This window comes from Colletotrichum costaricense (genome assembly GCF_030867565.1).
Source record: "Colletotrichum costaricense strain IMI 309622 chromosome Unknown Scaffold_2.1, whole genome shotgun sequence".
NCBI classification, from domain to species: Eukaryota; Fungi; Ascomycota; class Sordariomycetes; order Glomerellales; family Glomerellaceae; genus Colletotrichum; species Colletotrichum costaricense.
In genome coordinates, this window is record NW_026848231.1 from 1,304,906 (window position 1) to 1,324,935 (window position 20,030).

General features: G+C 53.6%; 11 protein-coding genes across 11 annotated transcripts; 5 read left to right on the top strand and 6 right to left on the bottom strand.

Annotated features, from left to right (window-relative positions):
* Nucleotides 1-667: 667 nt before the first annotated feature.
* CCOS01_02063 (nuclear pore complex protein An-Nup82) lies at nucleotides 668-3,410 on the bottom strand (the record flags this gene model as incomplete). The annotated part of the gene is made up of 2 exons (XM_060450255.1): nucleotides 668-2,992; nucleotides 3,051-3,410. The coding sequence occupies 2 exons, from the start codon at nucleotides 3,408-3,410 to the stop codon at nucleotides 668-670; spliced, it is 2,685 nt and encodes an 894-aa protein (XP_060318905.1).
* An 829-nt stretch (nucleotides 3,411-4,239) lies between these two features.
* CCOS01_02064 (RNA recognition domain-containing protein) lies at nucleotides 4,240-4,924 on the top strand (the record flags this gene model as incomplete). Its single annotated transcript, XM_060450256.1, has 2 exons — nucleotides 4,240-4,305; nucleotides 4,418-4,924. 2 exons carry the CDS (start codon nucleotides 4,240-4,242, stop codon nucleotides 4,922-4,924), a joined length of 573 nt encoding a protein of 190 aa, XP_060318906.1.
* A 519-nt stretch (nucleotides 4,925-5,443) lies between these two features.
* Nucleotides 5,444-5,861, bottom strand: CCOS01_02065 (uncharacterized protein; the record flags this gene model as incomplete). Its single annotated transcript, XM_060450257.1, has 2 exons — nucleotides 5,444-5,496; nucleotides 5,582-5,861. 2 exons carry the CDS (start codon nucleotides 5,859-5,861, stop codon nucleotides 5,444-5,446), a joined length of 333 nt encoding a protein of 110 aa, XP_060318907.1.
* An 880-nt stretch (nucleotides 5,862-6,741) lies between these two features.
* On the top strand, nucleotides 6,742-7,368 carry CCOS01_02066 (trafficking protein particle complex subunit 2; the record flags this gene model as incomplete). The annotated part of the gene is made up of 2 exons (XM_060450258.1): nucleotides 6,742-6,926; nucleotides 7,062-7,368. 2 exons carry the CDS (start codon nucleotides 6,742-6,744, stop codon nucleotides 7,366-7,368), a joined length of 492 nt encoding a protein of 163 aa, XP_060318908.1.
* A 414-nt stretch (nucleotides 7,369-7,782) lies between these two features.
* CCOS01_02067 (histone H4.1) lies at nucleotides 7,783-8,397 on the bottom strand (the record flags this gene model as incomplete). The annotated part of the gene is made up of 3 exons (XM_060450259.1): nucleotides 7,783-7,946; nucleotides 8,010-8,147; nucleotides 8,388-8,397. 3 exons carry the CDS (start codon nucleotides 8,395-8,397, stop codon nucleotides 7,783-7,785), a joined length of 312 nt encoding a protein of 103 aa, XP_060318909.1.
* Nucleotides 8,398-9,933: 1,536 nt separating this feature from the next.
* Nucleotides 9,934-12,467, bottom strand: CCOS01_02068 (tetratricopeptide; the record flags this gene model as incomplete). The annotated part of the gene is made up of 2 exons (XM_060450260.1): nucleotides 9,934-10,008; nucleotides 10,065-12,467. The coding sequence occupies 2 exons, from the start codon at nucleotides 12,465-12,467 to the stop codon at nucleotides 9,934-9,936; spliced, it is 2,478 nt and encodes an 825-aa protein (XP_060318910.1).
* A 1,616-nt stretch (nucleotides 12,468-14,083) lies between these two features.
* On the top strand, nucleotides 14,084-14,563 carry CCOS01_02069 (uncharacterized protein; the record flags this gene model as incomplete). Its single annotated transcript, XM_060450261.1, has 1 exon — nucleotides 14,084-14,563. One exon carries the CDS (start codon nucleotides 14,084-14,086, stop codon nucleotides 14,561-14,563), a length of 480 nt encoding a protein of 159 aa, XP_060318911.1.
* An 86-nt stretch (nucleotides 14,564-14,649) lies between these two features.
* CCOS01_02070 (uncharacterized protein) lies at nucleotides 14,650-15,339 on the bottom strand (the record flags this gene model as incomplete). The annotated part of the gene is made up of 2 exons (XM_060450262.1): nucleotides 14,650-15,155; nucleotides 15,219-15,339. The coding sequence occupies 2 exons, from the start codon at nucleotides 15,337-15,339 to the stop codon at nucleotides 14,650-14,652; spliced, it is 627 nt and encodes a 208-aa protein (XP_060318912.1).
* An 810-nt stretch (nucleotides 15,340-16,149) lies between these two features.
* On the top strand, nucleotides 16,150-17,141 carry CCOS01_02071 (emopamil binding protein; the record flags this gene model as incomplete). The annotated part of the gene is made up of 5 exons (XM_060450263.1): nucleotides 16,150-16,366; nucleotides 16,425-16,451; nucleotides 16,504-16,640; nucleotides 16,698-16,932; nucleotides 16,993-17,141. 5 exons carry the CDS (start codon nucleotides 16,150-16,152, stop codon nucleotides 17,139-17,141), a joined length of 765 nt encoding a protein of 254 aa, XP_060318913.1.
* Nucleotides 17,142-17,557: 416 nt separating this feature from the next.
* On the top strand, nucleotides 17,558-18,305 carry CCOS01_02072 (uncharacterized protein; the record flags this gene model as incomplete). Its single annotated transcript, XM_060450264.1, has 3 exons — nucleotides 17,558-17,742; nucleotides 17,799-18,105; nucleotides 18,168-18,305. The coding sequence occupies 3 exons, from the start codon at nucleotides 17,558-17,560 to the stop codon at nucleotides 18,303-18,305; spliced, it is 630 nt and encodes a 209-aa protein (XP_060318914.1).
* Nucleotides 18,306-18,986: 681 nt separating this feature from the next.
* CCOS01_02073 (uncharacterized protein) lies at nucleotides 18,987-19,900 on the bottom strand (the record flags this gene model as incomplete). The annotated part of the gene is made up of 3 exons (XM_060450265.1): nucleotides 18,987-19,274; nucleotides 19,334-19,821; nucleotides 19,879-19,900. The coding sequence occupies 3 exons, from the start codon at nucleotides 19,898-19,900 to the stop codon at nucleotides 18,987-18,989; spliced, it is 798 nt and encodes a 265-aa protein (XP_060318915.1).
* Between the last annotated feature and the right edge of the window lie 130 nt (nucleotides 19,901-20,030).

The window sequence follows — 20,030 nt, forward strand, 5'->3', positions numbered from 1 at the left end:
CTGCAAGCGAATTTGCTTCACAAGACCGGTCGGGCACCAGTTCTCGTGATACTGGGTACAAAGTATGCAAATGGAAGATCATCAATAGCTGATAGGCGAAGCATGTCCAAGTATTCCTTAAGTGAGGCTGTTGGGCGACCAAGGGTTGATTGGACGTGGTTTCGGAGACCCACAAACGGCAGCTGAGTAAACATGAGGGTTACCTTAGATCAAGGTGACACCAATATCTATCTTTCTTTGACGACATTCAACTTCAAGGCTATGTGATAAACCTCCAGAACCCGGCATCTTCCTTGTCCAATGGCACCACCAAGACACGATAGACGGGCATGAGGCGGCCTTAAAGACAATCTTTGCCCGACTCAGACGTTCCCGTCTCTTTGATGATTGATCCAACCTCAAATTATGCTACGGTTGTGCGTTCCCAATTCTCGAAACATATGTCCGTGGTCCTCTGTTGTGCTCATGCCGCCTGACGCCCTGCGCTTGCCCTCGCACCGATTGGCGCACTCGACCATTCACCAAATATCGATCCATTGCGCCTCTATGGTTCAATAGTCAGTGTAGTGAACGCTCTTGTGTCGCTATTGGGCACCAAGCGGGACGAGTCTTGAAGTAACTGCCGCCCGGTATCCTGTCATCCCACTCTGTCTACATCAACTCCATCTTACTGCGTCTGAAGACGCTCCAGGCGCGATGTGACAGCCTCGACCAGAGCCGTCTCCCGTGAGAGGAGGGACATGACTTGCTGCAGCTTGGCCTTGCGGATCTCTGTCGGGATCTTGAGCTCCGATACCGAAGACGATGAATCCTTCCCGCCCTTGCCGTCCTCACTCTGCTTTTGAATCCGTTCCACTTCTGCCAATAATTCGTCCTTCAGTCGTTGCACGTCCTCCACACGTTTCCTGAGTTGCTTCTGCTGCTTCACTCCCGGGCTGTCTTCCGAGGGTGATCCTAGAACGCTGGCCTCCATATTTTTGACTTCTGCCACGAAGGCCCTCTCCTTGGCACTGAGCTCTCTTGTTGCTGCCTTGCCAACATACTTGCGGACGCCCTCTAGTCTCTCGTTGAGTCGTTTCTGTCGATCTTGTGCCTCTGCGATACGTCTCTCGAACCGGACGTCGTCACTTTCACCGTCGCCGGCCTTGTCGTTGCCCGCAATCTTGTCGATCTTCTCCTTGACCTCGTTCGCCTTCTTAATTTGATCCCTGAGCTCATCTTGAAGAGTAGCGCAGCGTCGGAAAATCTCCGCCACAGCTGTGCCGAGCCGGTAGGTATCCTCACCAAGAACACGATGGGCGTCAGTCAAGATCTGCAGCGTAACCGGAGACAACCTGATCTCCTGGTTCAGAATGGTCTTGTGGCGTGAGCTACGGAGTCTGTTAATCAGCTCAGGAAGGTCGGATTGCTGCTCGAATGCGTGCGAGGGCTGGAAAGCTGGACGGGGCTCATAAAAGTCCAATGGTTCCATAGTCGTAGGCTTCTCTTCGTAGGGCGTTTCGTGGCGGACAGGCGAGAAGTCGTCCTCAGGCGTCTCGAACGTCAAGGCAATTGGCTCGTACGGGGTGGCCGAGAGAAGGAAGTATCCCAAATCCGGATCGCGGATGGCGGCGCATGCGGCGAGCGGCACGTTGACATCGCTTGAGGATTGGTTGTAGAGTCTTTCGCGAATAGAGTTTTGTCCGTTGACAAGAAGACCGAGACGGAAGTCAGAGCCCGCCTCCGACTCGCCCGAGAGCTCACCCTCGAGGCGGAAAACCCAGGGAGATAGAGAAAGGAAGGTGACGCCGGCGTGCGAGGTGACAAAAAGAGAGTAGCGTGACATGACATCCGATGAAAACGTCGGCCATGCGTCGTCGTTCATTTCAGTTGTGGCCATGGTGTCGATGCACTGGAACGTCAACAGTGAAGGTGGGTCGGCAGCGGACAAGAGGCGTCCAAGCTTGGATTTGTTTCGCGGGGGCAGCCATTGTGCTTCGACGCCCTCCAAGTCCAAGTACACGCGGACCTGACCGGTGGTAGACAGGAGGCAGATGACCGAGAGAGAGAGTCCCTCCTGGTCACCTTCGTCAAAGTCCAAGTCTTCGTCCTCGCCCATCATCAGGTCGTCAGTGTCCACCTTCTTCCCGATTACGAGCAAATCCGTTAGAAGGCCGTCCCCGACGTCCTCGCTTTCGGGATCGGCATCGAATTCGAACGGGCCTTGCAATCTTGGGATAACTCCCGGCCGGGAAGGGCGTGTGTAGACCTCCACGGTCTCTTCGCCGGGCGCTGTATCGAGGATTTGGGGCTCCTGAGAATCCAAATCACCCATCCACTCGAGCTGCTGCTGAGCGAGGAGCTTGTCCATTTCAGATACAGCAGGGTCATCCTCTAGGGCAGCCACCTTGGATACGATGGAAACCGAAAGCGATGGGATAAGAGTAGGAGGCGGTGCCCATTTCTGGGGCAGCAAGGGGCTCAATGCGTAGACGTCGCCTTCTCTCATCGCAACCCAGAGAGTCATAGGGCTCCATCCTCCTGAGCCGCGGCCAGCAAAGCAAGCAGAGGCCACCTGCATCTCCAGAGAGTACTGCGAGAAGCTGGCATTCGTAGCAGCCGTGGATGCGCTGAAGTCCTGGTCCAGCGTCGTACCATCCACCAGCTTCTTCAAGTCGATCGACAGTGTGGGAGAGTCAAATGACCACCGATCGGTCAATGACAACTCCCAGACGCGCACAATAGCATCGGTCGTTACGGTGACAAGGCAAGATCCCTTGACGCCAAGTGGGTGCCATACAGCTGATGCAACTGGGGATCGCGAGGTGACGTGAGTTGTAGGTCCCAGTGTCCAGATTTTGGGTCGTAAAGGTCCAGTGTCCTCGGCCGTGAGATGCGAAGAATCGGGAACCACGCAGATATGAACGGTATGCGCCGTGAGAATAGCGAGGTAATCGGAGTTGGGAGAGATGACAAGCTGCCGAATGTCGTCTGCGACAGATGTCTTGATAGTCTGTGAGACTTGTTAGCATCCTGGTCACCCGTCCTGTTGAGGACTGGGCCGAACCTACCCTGAAACCCTGAGCCGTAGCCGCCTCTTCCGTCGAGGGAATAGCATCGTCGTCAAATGATTGTGTCGAGTCCTCCCGCTTGACACGGCTGCCCATGCGACGGTGCGCATGCTTTGTCGACCATTTCTCCTTCAGGTATGCTAAATCGCCCCATCGCAATTCTTTGCCTACAGCGACAAAGACCTCGGTTCCTCGTCTCGCAATCGTCCGCCTCGGACCTTGGATCTTCTTCTTCTTCTTGGACCCGTAGGGCGACGGGGCGCTCAACGCCTTGTTGGAGGCGTCGCTGGAGGGCGCGAACAAGCTGTGGCCGGGCCCATGCGATAGCCACGGGGCCGTATAGCTCTTGACCTTGGGCATCGCGTCCCTCTCAATCGAACGAGTCGTGTATCGGGGATTCTCTGCAGGCTTTCGAGTGGTCGGATGGGTGCTGCAGGCCAAATTGAGCTCGAGTGTCGTTCGTGGACTTTTTTCCAGTGGTGTTTGCTGGTGAGCTTGTTGCTAGAATTATTCTTGGCCAAAAAACGCGGTTGCTGGTAGCAGCCACACCGAGACCCACTTTGAGCTTTCCCGGCGCTGCCTACATCTGCGCTGCACCAATCAGATCGACCAGACAACGGACCATGTAAGTCTTCATTCATGCCTCAGCACCTACTAGGTACCTAAGGTAAGGTGAGGTAAGGTATCGTAATCACCACCTAAAGTAGACAACTATATGGACTAGACAGCAAGAGAACGAGGTCCTCAGACTCGTTGCCATAAGTTATACTGACTATTGTAATGTTTTCATGAATGAAATAGGAGAGATCCTGTAGCAGTGGATGCATCTCTGAGGTATAGGAATAAGCCATGGACTAGTGTTTTGCCACTTTTAGATATGCTGAAGCTATCGAATCTTCTCAATTGAATCAAAACTTCAAAATCATGACCGAATAGAGTAGCTTCTCTCTAGAAATGCCGTCAATTGAATTGACCAAGTGACGTTGAAGTAACGACGTGATGTGATTGCTGCGCACAGACCATCGAGTTCAAGTCCCAGCAAGGTGCACCTGCCTGAGGTACCTTGGTACCTTTCGATTTGACTTGCAACCAGGCAAGTGCTGTTTCTCGACCCTCGACCTTCAATTCCCACTTACACGACCGACAACGAACCAATTGTCCTCCACCGCAAACCCCCAACACCTTCAGAATGCAGGTCCGGCACAGAAACACAGTAGAGCGCCTCGACAGGCCGAGCGCATACTACCACAACCGGGTGAGCAACAGCTACAGCTTCCCTCCAGCCTTCTGTCTTTCCAACAGTTCAAGCAAGGAAACAAGCAAACTCTCAAAGCAGCCAGCAGCTAATCTGAGAAAACCCCTCACAGAACAAGCGCAGGAGAAACGACAACCGCGACGCCGCCCGCGAAGCCCGCGACGCCGAAGACGAGGCCGCCACCAAGAACGAGCCCCTCCCCGAGGACCCCCTCGCCAACGCGACGACGCTCTACGTCGGCAACCTCTCCTTCTACACCACCGAGGAGCAGGTCTACGAGCTGTTCTCAAAGTGCGGCGAGATCAAGCGCCTCGTCATGGGCCTCGACCGCTTCAATAAGACCCCCTGCGGCTTCTGCTTCGTCGAGTACTATACCCACCAGGACGCCCTGGACTGCATGAAGTACATTGGCGGCACCAAGCTCGACGAGCGCGTCATCCGTACCGATCTCGACCCCGGTTTTGAGGAGGGGAGACAGTACGGTCGTGGCAAGAGCGGTGGGCAGGTGCGTGACGAGTACCGCGAGGACTTCGACGAGGGACGTGGTGGGCATGGTAGGGCGATCCAGATGCAGAGGGATCGGGACGATCGGATGGGCGAGTATGAGGAGTCGCGATGAGTGTTGGGCGATTGTGTACGGATATGTTTGGGACTGGGGAACACGTCTTTGTCCGACAAAGGACGGCATCAAAAGCAAATGGAACGTGGGAGAAGACGCAAAAGGAGAACGAGAGACTCTACTTTGGGTGGTGGGAAACAATGCTTTCGCAATAACTAGGCAGGCTTCTGGGAATCGATACCCCAATATGACACAATCATGGACATTGAAATGGAGAAACCTGGGTGCGTGATTGGAAATTCCTGCTTCAACCTCATATTCGCCCCATGCAGTTGTACATAAAGGTGTGTGATTTCATCTCCTGAGCCCAAAGCAGATGCTATAATATACAGAGAAGCTTTCTTGTCTGCTCCTGTCCACTGCAACGGCAGCCGTCCGTTGGATCCCCTCCCCTTCCTCAGCTTCGGGTTGCGTAGAGTACATATTCGTACATGGGCCGTGATTCCCAACAAGCCATTCTTTCCATCCCGAGTTTCTCGCAGTCCATCTGGCCAGTTCCAATGCCTCTGATAGTTCAGTCTAGTAACCCGGCGGGTTCAGTCTCTGCGAAACTCTTGTCCACTTGGGAAGTTCTGCAAAAGACACATTATCAGCTTCATACCCCCATTGGCTCGATACTACGTTGAAAAGACAAAAGGGGGGGGGGGGGGAACATACTGTGAATGCCCTTGCGGTACTTCTTCTCCTTGCGATCAAACATGGTATACTTGTCCCTCGGCAGCATCTCCGCCTCGGTCGGCATCTCGGCCTTCCACCGCTCCAGCGCGGCCACCGTCTCGCCCTTCTTGGCCAGCGCGGCGTCCACCGTCGCAATCACGTCGTCGACGGCGCGGAGGCGCTCGCGGTGGCGGCGCTTCTGGAACTTGGAGAGCCGCCACGGGATCTTCCAGAGGAGGCCGCTCGAGAGCGGGGAGGTCATGCGGAAGGCTCCAAACATTTTGGATGTGTGTGTATGTCGACTGATGAAAGAAGGGAGGGCGTAGATTGTCGAGCCGTGATGTTTCCTCTGCTCGTGGAGGACGGCTGTTCGGGGGTTCGATTCGCCTCGACTTCGAATGGACTATGTCCCAAGTGTTGTGATGATCCCTTTCCCACACGATACGTATACCGTGATGCCTCGCAATCCGTCGTCGTTTCAGTAGTCGTTGTCGCTTGTGGTGCTCAGGAGCTTCAGCCTCTCTCCTACAATTGACGAACAAAACCGTTCGACGCAGTCGCTTCCCAGGGAAATTTTGGAGCTACCTACGAAAGCCGATTCAAAAGTGGAGACGTATCGGAGAGCTCGATTGGTTGGCTCTGCTTCGGCGCGCTCAAGTCGTGCGGAATAACCCATGGACCACCTCATGGTGCCAACCCGGGAGGAGTCTCCACTATCGTCCTGCAGGCCCGCCAGCCCGCCCGGCGGGCCCTGCGCTAAGGTCCCTACCTAGGTGTTAGCTGTCGCTGGAGGTGAGGCGTGCAACAGCAGCGGGAACTCGGTGAGAGAGAGGCGCAACATCACGATACGAAGATCCAGCGATTCTTGAGATACCCCCCGTACCCCCACGACGACGAACCCCTCAACCTCGAGCGAATACTATACTGCCTTATTCTACGACTAAACTCGACGTCCCTATTTCCGGTACCCTCACCTTGCGAAGCCGCATACGTATCCCCGACCTAGAACCAAAGCATTGCAATTCGAAACCAGATTCCCACAAGCACACTCATCCACGCATGTCGCGCCAGTGATAGAGGGTTCGTCATAATCAAGAGCGCAAGACTGGAACCAAGAGCTAGAAGGAAAGAAACGCCGCGCGCGCACACACGACGCAACAATGTCGTACTACTTCGCCATCGTCGGCACGCAAGACAACCCCCTCTTCGAATACGAGTTCGGCACCTCAAAGCAAGGCGGCGACGGCCAGTCGCGCTTCAACGAGCAGGTCCGCCACCTGAACCAGTTCATCCTGCACAGCAGTCTGGATATCGTGGAGGAGGTACAGTGGGCGCAGGGGCAAATGTAAAAAATTCCCACCTCACTCCCAAAACTCCAGACAACATTCCTTCACCCTAGTCTCTCGACCATCGCAATGCAAGACGGCATAGGCCAGACACAAACGCAAGCCTGCTGACACGATTCCTTCACCCGATACAGGTACCTCAAAATCGTAGACAAGTTCTTCAACAACTACGTCTCCTGCTTCGTCACGGCGGGCAACGTAAAGTTCCTCCTCCTGCACCAGCCCTCCGCGCCCTCCACCACGGCGTCCTCGCGCTCGTCGACGGCCATCGGCGCCAACCCCACCAGCCCCGCGACCGAGGAGGCCATCAAGAATTTCTTCCAAGAGGTGTATGAGAACTGGGTCAAGGCCATTATGAGTCCGTTCTACAGGGTCAATATGGAAGTCAAGAGTCCTGTGTTTAGGTCACGAGTTGCGGCGGCGGGTAGGAAATATCTCTAGACACTACAAGGGCCATGGTGGACGAGGTAGACCAAGCGAGTCATGTTTTACAGCAGGTGCAGCCTAGACTACTCACATTATTTAGAGTGGATCACTTTACAAAACGTAAACAAGACACGCGTCACGATCAAATCACGCCAGAGGAACAAGAGTGTATGTTGTGTTCAAGTCACCATATTGGTTGGTGTTCCATTTCAGACAATGCGTCTGCCTATCGACGCCATGAGAGCACTATCATTCCCAGAGTCTCGTGATTCCCAAACGCCATAAATCAACGTGATGTATCCATATCCCCATTACCGTTGAAAAGACCAATGAATCCACAACGAAAGCTCGTCTTTCAGCAGTCCAGATGCCACGGCGCCATAGCATCCGAGTCGCGCAAAAGGCAAAGCAACCATCGAAGTGATACGCTTAACCACCGAAACCGTACAGGGTGCGGCCCTGGCGCTTGAGGGCGTAGACAACGTCCAGGGAGGTGACGGTCTTGCGCTTGGCGTGCTCAGTGTAGGTGACGGCGTCACGGATGACACCCTCAAGGAAGGACTTGAGGACACCACGGGTCTCCTCGTAGATCACTAGAAGGGGGATATGTTAGTACACTATTGATGAGCATGGTAGAGGATGTTGATTCAACTTACTGGCAGAAATACGCTTGACACCACCACGACGAGCGAGACGGCGGATAGCGGGCTTGGTGATACCCTGAATGTTGTCACGCAAAATCTTGCGGTGACGCTTGGCGCCGCCCTTTCCGAGGCCCTTGCCGCCCTTGCCGCCTGGAAGACGTTAGTATCATGATGATAACTACTGAGTAATAAAGACTCAAAGTAGAGAGCATGATGCGACCAGAATGAGACGCGTATCCGCGATGGATGAGGTTGAGACGCGTTCTAAAGCAGAGACGCATGCCAACAGATCCTCATCCATTAAACCGCGGGGTTACGCCGCACTCGGGACGCGCCACGACACCGCGACAAAGAGCAGGGTCGACTAGGTAAAATAGAGATGCAACTTACGTCCAGTCATTGTGAATGAGGTTTGTTGAAGTAGATGCTTAAGTGGTTGGGATAAGCGCGTCTCGATAAAGACGTGTCGTTGATGACGTTGAAAGTTGGTGTTGATGGATACGTTGGGTGTGGGAAAAGAGAAGAGTGGGAATGGGGGGAAGAAGAGACAGCTGAGGGGGGTAAAGAATAAATAAGGCGGTGCTGCAAGTCCGGGGGGATGGTTACTGATTGTGTGGTGCAGCAGGCGCTGATGGGATCAGTAGGCTAGTCCCGATTTGGCGAGTGCTCTTTATTTCTGAAAAAACGGGCAATTGTCCTCGATTTTCCGCCGGGAAATCGGGGCTCTTTGGCTGACATGGTTGCTTAACGAAGCGCTATTTTGACAGGCGCGCTTTTTTGTTATGGAACGCTGCACGCATTGTTGGGTGGGGGTGGAACGTGCACGGCTTCTTTTTTTCTAGTCGGGGGAAGGACCCAACTTCCCAAGGGGACCGGGCCAAGCAGAAAGAGCCGTCGAAAGCAGGGGGGGTGTTGGTTGCCAAAAGCAGAGGTCAAGGCAAGTGCGGTGACTTTTGACTGGCCCGAGCTCTCTCTTTCCACTCCAAACTCCAGACATTGAACCATTGTCGCGGTCACGCGTCACCAATGGTCTTTTTCCTAAGTTCCTGCACTCTGCCAATGGCCACTGCCGCTCCCGATTTGCCGACCGCTTTCATCTTCCACGGTTCTTTTGCTCAGCGAGACTTATTTTTGATTGGTCCAATTTTCCATCCTCCTCCCCGCTGCTGGGTGTTCATGCAATTGCAAGGGGAGTCCCGTAAATCAGCCCCTCCCTCTGCCGATTCACATGACTTGGGCACCTAGTGGAAATTCAGATCGAGGGAACAGTCCCATCTGCGACTCATAATCCGGGGTAACGGCCTTTCTCAAAAGGTTTTGACAGCCCAGGAGGCCAGATTCATGGCGCATTCCGCCCCTGGTAACGAGCTGGCCGGCCTCTAAAGCCTAAGGTAGATCTGACGCGACATGGATCACTCCGTTAGACCTTAGTGATCTGCCGGTGAAGTTGGTCCGCAGGTAGTGTCACCTAACGAAACTGTTATGATGAGGACACTTGCGCCTACTTTTCTGTGTGCTTCATCCATCACCATGCACCAAAGGGCAATGACCATCAAAGTTAGGTGATGCATTACTTTTCATGACCAGCGATCTGTCGTATCAGTCACTACTGCGGCGCCTCATAGGGCGCTAATATACAAGAGGGTCATCCATTCAGCCCTCCCCAAGCAAGCCAATATGCAACCCTGCTTTACTTTCCTAAACGCCGATGCCATGCAGCATGCAACATCAATCCGTGTCATCGTGCTGTTATACCATGCCCAAATTCAAAGCTTGGCCAAAACTCGCTTTCGTCAAGTCGTGGGTACCCGGACTCGTTGCCAGTTCTCGCACCCCCCACAGAAAACGCACGCACAATCGCCGACGCCCTTCCGCTCCTGTCGGTACGGTAGGGCAAAAAGCCTTAGTCGAAGACGACCTTCTTTCTCCTTTCATCCTATGTCATCATGGAGTCTTCCATGCCCATGTCATCCTCGATACTCTCGATGGCGTCCTTGATCGATTGACTGGCCTGCTCAGACTGTTAGCTCAAATGTCTGCTGTGCTGTCCTGACTGGGTAACCTTACCTTTGGATCTAAAGCAAGAGCATTGCTGAAAGCGCGCACCGCCATTTGCTTTTCATTCAGGCTTCTGTACAGCTTGCCAAGAAGGAAGTGCACCATGGCTTCATCAGGGGCCACGTCCTTCAGAATGAGCAGCTCTTTCTCCGCGAGATCTATCTTGCCCAGACTCATCAGCGCGCGTGCTTTTTTGTACCGTACTATGGGTGCACGCGGGGCCAGGTCTGTCGCCTTGGTGTAAAATTGTAGCGCAGCTATCATTTGCTTTTGCCTTTCCAGGATTGCTCCGATACGGCAAATGAGGACAGCATTGGTCGGGTTGATATCGGATGCCGTATGGAAGTGAACGTAGGCCTTTTCGTAGTTGCCGAGCTTCTCAAAGACCTGGCCAATGCCATAGTACGCGTTGTAGTGACGTCGATCCGCCGTGACAGCCTTGCGGAAGGCGCTGAGAGCCTTTTCGTACTCTTCGTTGGCAACGTGCTCGTGGCCTTGAAGCGTGAAGGCATATGCAAACTTGGGGTTCAGCTGCGTCGCTCGCTTAAAGCAGCGCAAAGCCATTTCATGCTCCCTTGCCAACGACCAAGCATTGCCGAGAGCGCACCAGGCTTGAGGGGATGTCCAGTCGGCATCCACCAGCTCATGAGCCAAGAAGGACAAGTCCGTCTCCCGCTTGAGATGCCACAGAATCGTCGAGTAGATTTCCATGTCGTCCATCCGCGTCGGCGCCACCACGCGTAATTTTCTGAAGTACTTCTCGGCGTCTTTGTACGAACCCTGTTCGTGATGCGCTCGGCCCATTTGCGCCAACACCCAAGGTGTATCTTGCTGGCTTCTTGGTAGGGAAGCATAGAATTGCAGCGCCTCCTGACACCGGAACGCTTTGAGTGAGTAGTACCCAGAGGCAAATTTCTTGAGCAGCTCCATGACCCATCTCAAAGCTTCCTCGATTCTGACGTTGTCTAGTTCGTGTGAGGCAGCTTTCGGTACTGCGTGCTGTACCGCGTGGGGCTCTCTCACACGAGTGGTCTCGGCATGATCAACATCCATGCCACTGTCCTCAACCGGCTTGCGATTGCCGCTCACGACCCTGCCAACACTGGAGCCACTAGACCCAGGTCGCATTATCCGTGAGATCTGGGGCCTAGCCTTCTTCAGCTCACGAGTTGCTGCGGCGCCGATGGTAGCGGCACCGGAATTCGCTTTAGCAATTGAGGGTTTGTTAAACATGTTAAGCCTGGCACTTCTCCGTTGTGCAGGTGCGTTGGCTTCTTCCGTGTGTTGCCTAGATACCGGATGGCCCGAAACCGTCCTCTTCCGCTCCGTGGGTGCCATGGTCGACCGCAGAGTGCCGGTCCCAGTATCGGAATGCAGCTCGACTGAGTCCTTGTCTTGGCTTCTGGTACTTCTTTTGGCACCTAGCTTGTAACCGACCTTCGGTGGGGCTTCGAAAAGGCTGGGATCCACGGCCTGGGCTGTTCTTGTCCTCCGTGGCGGCGCTTGCGGTGGCTCCGCAGCGTTGAAAGCTGAACGCATTGTAGGGACCTCTGGCATAGACACTGGGCCGGTGGGTGTTTCCATGAGGTCGAGTTCACCGTTGCTCGTGGACGGTGGGGCTAGCCTAGATCTTGCTGCTGTGATTTTTGACATGAAATCATTCTCCTCTGCTTCCGCGGAGAAGAGATTGGCACTATAAGGCATATCCTGATATGTGGAGGATCGATGGAGGTTGAATGGGTCAGATGAGTCCGCTGTTGATCGAATCGGAGGCCGTTTTGGCTCAAAGGAGTTTGCCGAACTCTCCTTTGGCTCCTGGGGCAATACTCCCTGCTCCTGTTCAAAACAATGAACCAGAGGATCGGTGACCTGGAAAATATTTGGTACACGCAACTTTACTCCCATGTCGCTGAGTGCCTGGAAGGCATCCCACATGAAAGGGTTGACTCTCACTGCAGTCTCGAAACACTCGATTGCCCTTCGCTTGTCGTCGTACGCCCGATACAGCTTGCCCAACAGACACAGAACCGCAGCTTCGTCTGGATAGAGCGAGCGGGTCGAGGTGGTGTGCTTGCCCATGTTCGTCTTGCCGATCCATTTCTCTCGTGCTTTTTCTAGGGCATTGATGCCGTCTTTGTATCGTTCCATTTTGACGCATGCGTGCGCAAATATCCAGGCAGCGCCCAAATTCGTTCCACGATAAGCTGATGGCCTGCTAACTTCGAAGGCAGTTCGGTGGTCACCGAGACGGAGGTGGCATAGAGCCAGGAGATGTGCGGACTCGCTCGACTTGGGATCTTGGGCGCTTAGCCTCTCGGCGAAAAAGAGGGCGTTCTCGTAGGCATTGTTGTCGACATGGTAGTACACTACCTGCCGCAGCAGCCCTGTTATGGCGGCACTCGTGGGCGCCATTCTCGGTGGGTGTTGGAAAAGAGGTGGGCGGTTCGGTGGAGGAGGGTTAACGTCCACGGCAGTTTATGGCCATGGGATCTCGCGGGTGGTGCAGCAACTGTTGAATTTGAAGGGTAAAAATCGCGGTCCTCGGTAGCGTCCCGATGCACTGGACGTGCAGCTTTGGTCGGGAAGCGTTATTCGGGCTCTGTCGAGCTTGGGTATAGGATTTTGTGCAGGCGCAAATTGTTGCGTCCGTGAATTTCGAGGTGGGCGTTCGCGCAGAGCCTGAGGCCGAGAGCAGCAAGGGTACTGGAAGCGCGTTTGTGTCGACAGATGATTGAGGATTAACAATTATAGAGCAGCAGAAGGCGAGAGTGCAAGGTCGAATTGAACCGGTAAATGCTGCAAAAGGCGACGGCGAGGTTCGTAAGGTCGTAGAAGTGGTTCAATGGGCAGTTTGCGGATTGTTGCCTGTCGGGGCGAAGAAGGCGTTCGTTGCGTGGTGGGTCCCCGTGGATTGTTGTTTGGGTTCGGCAACAGGCGGGCAGTGAGTAAACTCAGTCAAAGTGCAGCAGTATCGGCTCTTTGCAGCAACACAAGACAAAATTCGCGGTCCATCTGACTGACTAAACAGAGCACACCCAAAAGAAAGCAGAACGGGCGCAACGAGAACGCAGCGAGATGGGCACGGCAAAAGACTCCCCAGGGAACGAGTGAAGTGGAAGTGAACAGGATGGAGGGGGAGGATGATGGGGGGTTGCTGCCCAGAGGTAAACAGCCAGGCGGGAGGCGGGTGACGGACGAGACTGAAAGTGAGCGAAGTGAGAATTCTCCGTAGCTCGTCAGATCAACAGGCGTCAGGCCAGATCAGCCGTGCACTCTGCGTGGGATGGCAGGAGGGAAGGGGAGAGAGGTAGAGATGGTCGTGAAGGTGTCACTTTAGGTCCAGATCCAAGGCCATGTTGCGGCTTGCCATTATGTGCATGTCCAGTCAGCGTCTCTTGCTCCAAGTCTGGACGATGGTGTGTTGACCTGACTGCGGCGTTTCCTTCCTTAGGTCGCGCTCGGTGTGGTGACACTACAAAGCTGATTGGCTCATACGATACCTCAGCGACCGCCGCCGTCTTTGCCCAGCAACCCGACCGGAAGAAGCGCCTACCAAAAGATACTTAGATACCTACTCTAGCTGACCAGCCCCCCTGCCGCCAGCCCCCCACCTGCCAGCCCGTTCTGTCGTTCTGTGTCCGCGTCGCTGTCGCAGTCGCAACGCCTCCCCCGTGCCTTCCCCTTGCGCCAGAGACATTTACCCGCCACCTTTGGCTTCCATTCCCGGGGCTCCACTTATCGCCGTCTGCCCGTTCCATTGGGTCCCGCCGCGCCTGAGCCACAATATCAGCCATCCGCCTCGACTGCTGGAATTTCGTCACCCTGATCCTTTCAGCCTCAATTCCAACAAGGTCGCAACCTGTCTTCTACTCCCAGGAACGTTGGACCCCACTTTCGAAGACCGACATCATTAACTTAATTGTCTTGACCTCACTCACGTTCTCGAGGCCTCTTATCGTCACAATACCTTACTCCGTACCTTGCATCCAACTTCATACCCCACGACACAACCCTCAGCATCCTCCACCATGGCGCAAAAGGCAAAGAAGGACAGAGCCAAATCCAACGCCACCACCTTGAACAACCTCCACATCGGTTCCGCCGTTGTCAATGTCGCCTTTCTCATCTTCTACTTCATCTTCAAGTCCCGGTCTCTCTTCTGGTTCATCCTGCTCTCCTCTCCGGCCCTCATCTGCGAGTACGTCCTTGAGAAATCTGGCCGTCCCAAGTACGACGCGGGAGGAGGCCTCAAGTCCTCTGGCGAGGACTTGGCCGCTGCGGGCTTGACCGAGTACATGTTCGACGTCGTATGGGTGACTTGGGCCTCCGTCATTCTCGTTATCTTATTCGGCAACTGGGGTTGGTTCCTGTGGCTCGCCGTGCCCGCCTACGGCGCATACGCTGGCTATGGCTTGCTCGGAGCTGGCAAGCGTATGGCACAGATGGGCGCTGCGAACAGCGATGAGCCTGCCCCGCCCGCCAACAGGAGGCAACGTCGAGCCGCATAGTCAGAGTCATATTTTGTGCTGCCTAGGACTTGAGCGCTACGAGCCAGGTTATCTGTTCTATTCTATCGGGAATGCAGCGACTAGGTCTATCTGTGCCAGGATTGCTCCTCAGACCACTTCTTGATGACTTCCGGGTCGACGTCCCGCACCAGCACGTGGATGTGCTCCAAGGCCCGGACGCTCTGAAGGGCGACCCAATTCTTAAACCAGATAACCCTGTCTTCTCCGACATCACCAAGAGTTTTGACAAAGTACCTGTCAATGAAATCCTGAACAGTGCGCCTGCTCTCTACTGTCATGTCTCCGGTCTCAGGGTCCGTAGGGATGATGGTGCGCGACCAAACCACGATATGGGTGATGCCTGGGTCAAGTCCATACGGCCAATCGTTGACGAGAACCCGGTAATCGGAAGGATCCTCAAAAGGCACGATGGACTTGGGAGTAAAAGGTGGTTCGCCCCAGGGTTTGGGTAGGCGGTTGGTGAGAAGGAACTTGGTCATGGAGCCGTACTCGGCCTTAGTCTCGGCCGTCCATTTCATGTATCGACGAAGGTCTGACGGCTTTCGCTTCAAAACCTCGAGCTTATTTGTCGCTGGTGTCTAATCAGATCTTTGAAACAGAATATCTATAGAAGACGCAACGCAAACGCGCTTACCAATGATCTCCTTGAGCTCCTCCCAGCCATGCTTCTTGAACTCCTCATCTGTCTGTGAGAGGACCCACTTATCAACGTCTGTGAGCGGGAAAGGTGCCTCTTCAACTGGAACGTCACCCATGTTGAGTATTTAGCTTGAGTAAATAGGTAAGCTATATGTCCGGCTTGTAATGGGTGTTGGGGCGAGTAAGTGAGGCCTTTTCGGAAGATAGGATGTAGTCGTTTTCAAGGACGGGAGTAAGGATAAGCGTGTCACGAAGTTGAATAGTTGGCGGTAAGTAACGGCTGTCTGGTGCGGGCGGCCCCCGAGCAGCGGAAGATCAGCGGTCCGATTTCCTCTTTGGGATACGACAAGCTACCATGTAGGGCAGGGCGACAACTTTCACCTCATAGTTCATCCCATTTCTCGAGCACCGATGATGCTGCTTCCGGTTATTCAATCTCTTTGCACCGTGTTACTAATACCAAAAAAGAACCGGGAAGAAAGTCACCAGGGATCGATAGCTCGCCGAGGTGTCGGCAGGTGCTAGTGCTGCAAGGGATCCGTGCTTCTCAGGTACCTGGTTGAGCCGAGTGCTGGCTGCCTCTGCACGAGGAAGTAGGCACCTGGTAATCGGGCCTTGACCTGAGCAATCCTTCCAGACCTTAATTCGACATTCTCGTTACGTCGAGAAACAGGCGGACGCTCGTAGTTGTTGCCGGATGTTGAGTGGAAGGTGTGTCTGGCATTGATCGGGCAACTTCGACCCTGGTTCGGCAAGCAAGTCTTCTAGCGATCTTGAAGAACGGGGAACCCCATTTCAACTTTGGCCCAACCCCAACTCCAACCACCTCGCAAACAAGACGACGAAATTCTGGCATCACTCGAACTAAAGTGTTACTCTACGCGTGCACAAAGTCTTGAGATAATCACACTGAGCACCAGCCCAACATGGATAACTCGACAGACGCCGCCTTTGCGCATCCTTACTACCCAGTCACCGCTGCCCTACCGCACTATGTCGCCAACAAAAACTCCGTTCTCAGCTTGCTCGTATTCTTCGGGAGCATAATATCCTTCGTCGTCTTTACAGCCGTCGCGGGTGCTAGAAATACCTATCCCCAGCTGAAAGCCTCGGACCAGCTTACCGTGGCTTGGTTTGCTCTTTGTGCGTGGTGCTCAGAACATTGCTTGCCCAGCTCTGGCTAATCGCTTCATTCACGCAGGCGGTTTCCTTCACTGTTTCTTCGAAGGTGTATTCGCGATCCTTCGGTTCCTCTCAGTCCAAGTCTAACGTCTCCACAGGATACTTTATCCTCAACCACAAGAGCCTGGCCAGTGACCAAAGTCTCTTTGGCCAGCTGTGGAAGGAGTATGCACTCTCCGACTCTCGCTACCTGACCTCCGATCCATTTATGCTCTGCGTTGAGTCCTTCACAGTAGTAGGTCGCGCTGCTTCTTGGTATTTCGAAAGAGCCCACTGTTGACCAAGATTCCAGCTCGTATGGGGCCCCCTCTGCTGGGCCATCGTCATCACTACTGCCAAGCGGAACCAGTTGCGTTACCCATTTCAGATCATCATGAGTGTTGGGCACCTGTACGGCGTCGTGCTTTACTACTCAACCAGCTTGATCGAGTTCTACTCCAACGGAGTATCGCATAGCAGACCTGAGTTTCTGTACTTCTGGGTCTACTACGTTGGTTTCAATGCTCCTTGGGTCATTGTGCCTGCGAGTAAGTCAACATTTCTTCACCCCTCGTTCTTCCGTTGTTTCTGACGCCGTTCTGCCCTAGTTATTCTCTACCAAACCACGGTCCATATCAAGAGGCACCTCACAGACCGTGCGGACGTGGTGGCCAAGCTGAACAGGATTGATGGCATTATGGGCGACAAATCTTGGCAGACGTACGTGCCTAAGGACGAGGAGAAGAAGACAAACTAGCTTTATGGTAGCTGTAAAAGTGGTGGTTTAATTATGCCGAACTGTCTTTGCGGTGGAGTAGATTCATAACACCACAAGGCTGATCCAATTAAAACATGTTCACCACCGTTCGATGACCATCGTCAGGCAGGCTCACACTCCTTCTCCATATGAACTTTTGGTTCTCGAACATGTCTGGAACCAATCGAGCGCGATTTGCAGCCTTCCCGTTCGTCATGTTGTACAGCCGCGCTCCTAGTGAGTGGAGTCAGCTATCCCGAATTGGTAGTTATAGAACGCACTTGAATAGCGACGCTGAAGAAATGAAATGCTCGCGATGTATATAAAGGGGAACAAATGTCCAGACATGAGGGAGACGAGAACATTCAACCTCCTCACTTTCAAGCATCTCACCCAAAATCTTGTCATACTTCACAATGCAATCCCTTAACTTTCTTCTCACTGCCCTTGCCGCGACAGCAGTTAGGGCAACCTGTCTCCCATCATCCCATGGGACCCCTGCCTTCCCGTCATCCATGATCACCTTCTCTGCCGGCTTCGAACAGCCACAGCCACCTCTGATCAAACCAGAGTATCAGGCCAGTTTTGTTCAGCATAAATGGTAACTTTTTCCCCGACCGGTAATAATGTTACGTTCTTTCTAATCGCGAGAGCCAGGAATGCGAACCTATCCCACATCACGACTGGTTACATCGACAATTCCCCTTCCGATGCTTTCGTCCGTGTGGGCGAAGCCTACGAGGGTCAGATTTCGTGGTCGTTGTTTGACTATTCCAACGTTAGCGAGTCAGGCCTCGTGGACAACACGATGACGACGTATGGCCCGAACTCCACCACCCCGAGCGTGTGGAGGGGTTATGTGAACTCGAATTTCCCCATCTTTCAGAGTGATATTCTGGTCGAAGCTGGAGCAGTCTACGAAGGACTCGTGCAGAGGGATTTCATCCCATCGCCTGTTGCCGCGGTAAGAGACCCCTGCTATCTCAATTCATCTCTCGTGAACCGTCGAGTTGACCATTTGTTCAGTGGAGCATCATGTACCAGGGTGCCATTCCGGTGACGGTCTACGTCAATGAATGTAATGTTGTCGTTGGCTACGACTACTTTGCCCCTGACTTGCGAACCCGAGTGATCATGGAGTTCTTCAATATTCAGGCAAAGTGAGCTTTGAACCGCGTTTCCCCGGGGGCTTCGACACTCGCGCCATACATGTTCGGCTTGACCTACTTGACTTCATTTCTTGATCCATAGAGGCTCCTGCTCGGTATACTCAATATATTTCAAATGTCGTCCCGTGCTATTCCGCGTGCTGGTATTCCCACAATTCTTGTAAATCCCTTTTGATTCTCCCTGAGACCGCGAACCCTTTTGTTGCTATTCTGTCAAGCAATCTCACAATCTCATCCCTTTGTAAAGACTGACTTGTGTTTGCTCCAGCCATTCGGAGAGAGAACAGGAGTAATACCCCCGGTATGTTGGAATATTCGAGGATTTGGTTTGACAGATCTACCACAGCGGTTACATGCGCCTCAATCTCATGTGCTGCTAGCGAGGGGATGTCTTGCCCCTCCCAACATGCGTAATAGGCATAGTTTCTACACAAGAATAGTTGGAGAGCATTGTAGTTTGATAAAGCTAGCATGCGATACGGATCACGGTGATCAAAATACGATGTGATTTGGTCGTGCCAGCTGCAAAGTCGCTGCTGGAAACGTTGACCTTGCTCAGCTAGAGCGTGTATCGCCGGGTGCCCAGGTCGTAGTGTGTCCGGAATTGACTCGATACGGTCGAAGAACCTATCAATATTTTGAGCTCTGATTCATTTCAGTCAAGAATTCGGCTTGCTTACGCTTTACTAAAGGAAGAGATTTCGATCAGGAGGTCGAAGATTGCCTCTACTTGACTTGCTGGGTTTGCGACAAGATATCCTGGAGACTTTGACCACGGCTCCTGCGATAAAAACGTATCTTCGCCGTACAGAATCGCTCGGTTTGCCTCTAGCGATCTAAACGCTCCGAAGAGTCTCTTGTCAAGCTGACACGACTGACCCGTTGCTCCTACGCTCTGGATGATCCTAGCCGTCCCGTAGAGCATGTGTTTGGCCCACAGGTCTCCAGAAGTTTCAGTCATCAACTTCAACTACCAGTCAGTAAACGCGATTCAAAAAGCGAAACATGGTTGAGGTATTTCACCTCGAATAGCCCAAGAAGTAGCGTGCACCAGAGAACTCCACCGCAGCGGAACCCGTTTGATACCTGCAGTCGAGCTCGGAGCGTCTTGACGGCTTCCCCGTATGACACAAAGGCAACGGTGTAAGGTGGCTGCTGCCCGCGAGAGGACTTGACGGTTGCGCGTCGGCTGGCTTCGAGTGCGCCAATCGCTGTCACTACTTGCCCGAGCGGCAAGCATGTTTGGGCCAGGGGTAAGAGGTCGGCAGCCAGGCCGTTGAACTCATCTGTGAACAGACAGCGCTTCATGAAGAGATCAAAATAGTCAAGGTAGAGTATAGCGCTGGGTATGTTGACGTGTGCCGGTAGTCCAGCGACTTGCATGCCTTCTTCAGAGGATCCGGGGCTGATGAAGTGCACTTCGGTCGTAGATGTGGCCTGAGGTAGGCAACGTTTCTTGGTTCGAGTACAGTACTCGCAGGGAGAACCGCCTTGACACTGATTTGTGATTGCTGTGTGTGAGTTCAAGTAACGCCATATGTGGGAATGAGCTGTGTATAGGTACCTACCTTGATACGCCTTTTGGTGCATGGCAGACAGCGAGTCCGTCTCCTGCGGTGATCCAGCGGACCGACCTCACGCTTGATCTTCATTTGAGGATGCCGACATGAATGTTTATGTGTCAAAGTAGAGTTCCATCTCTCGAAGGCGGAATTCGAAC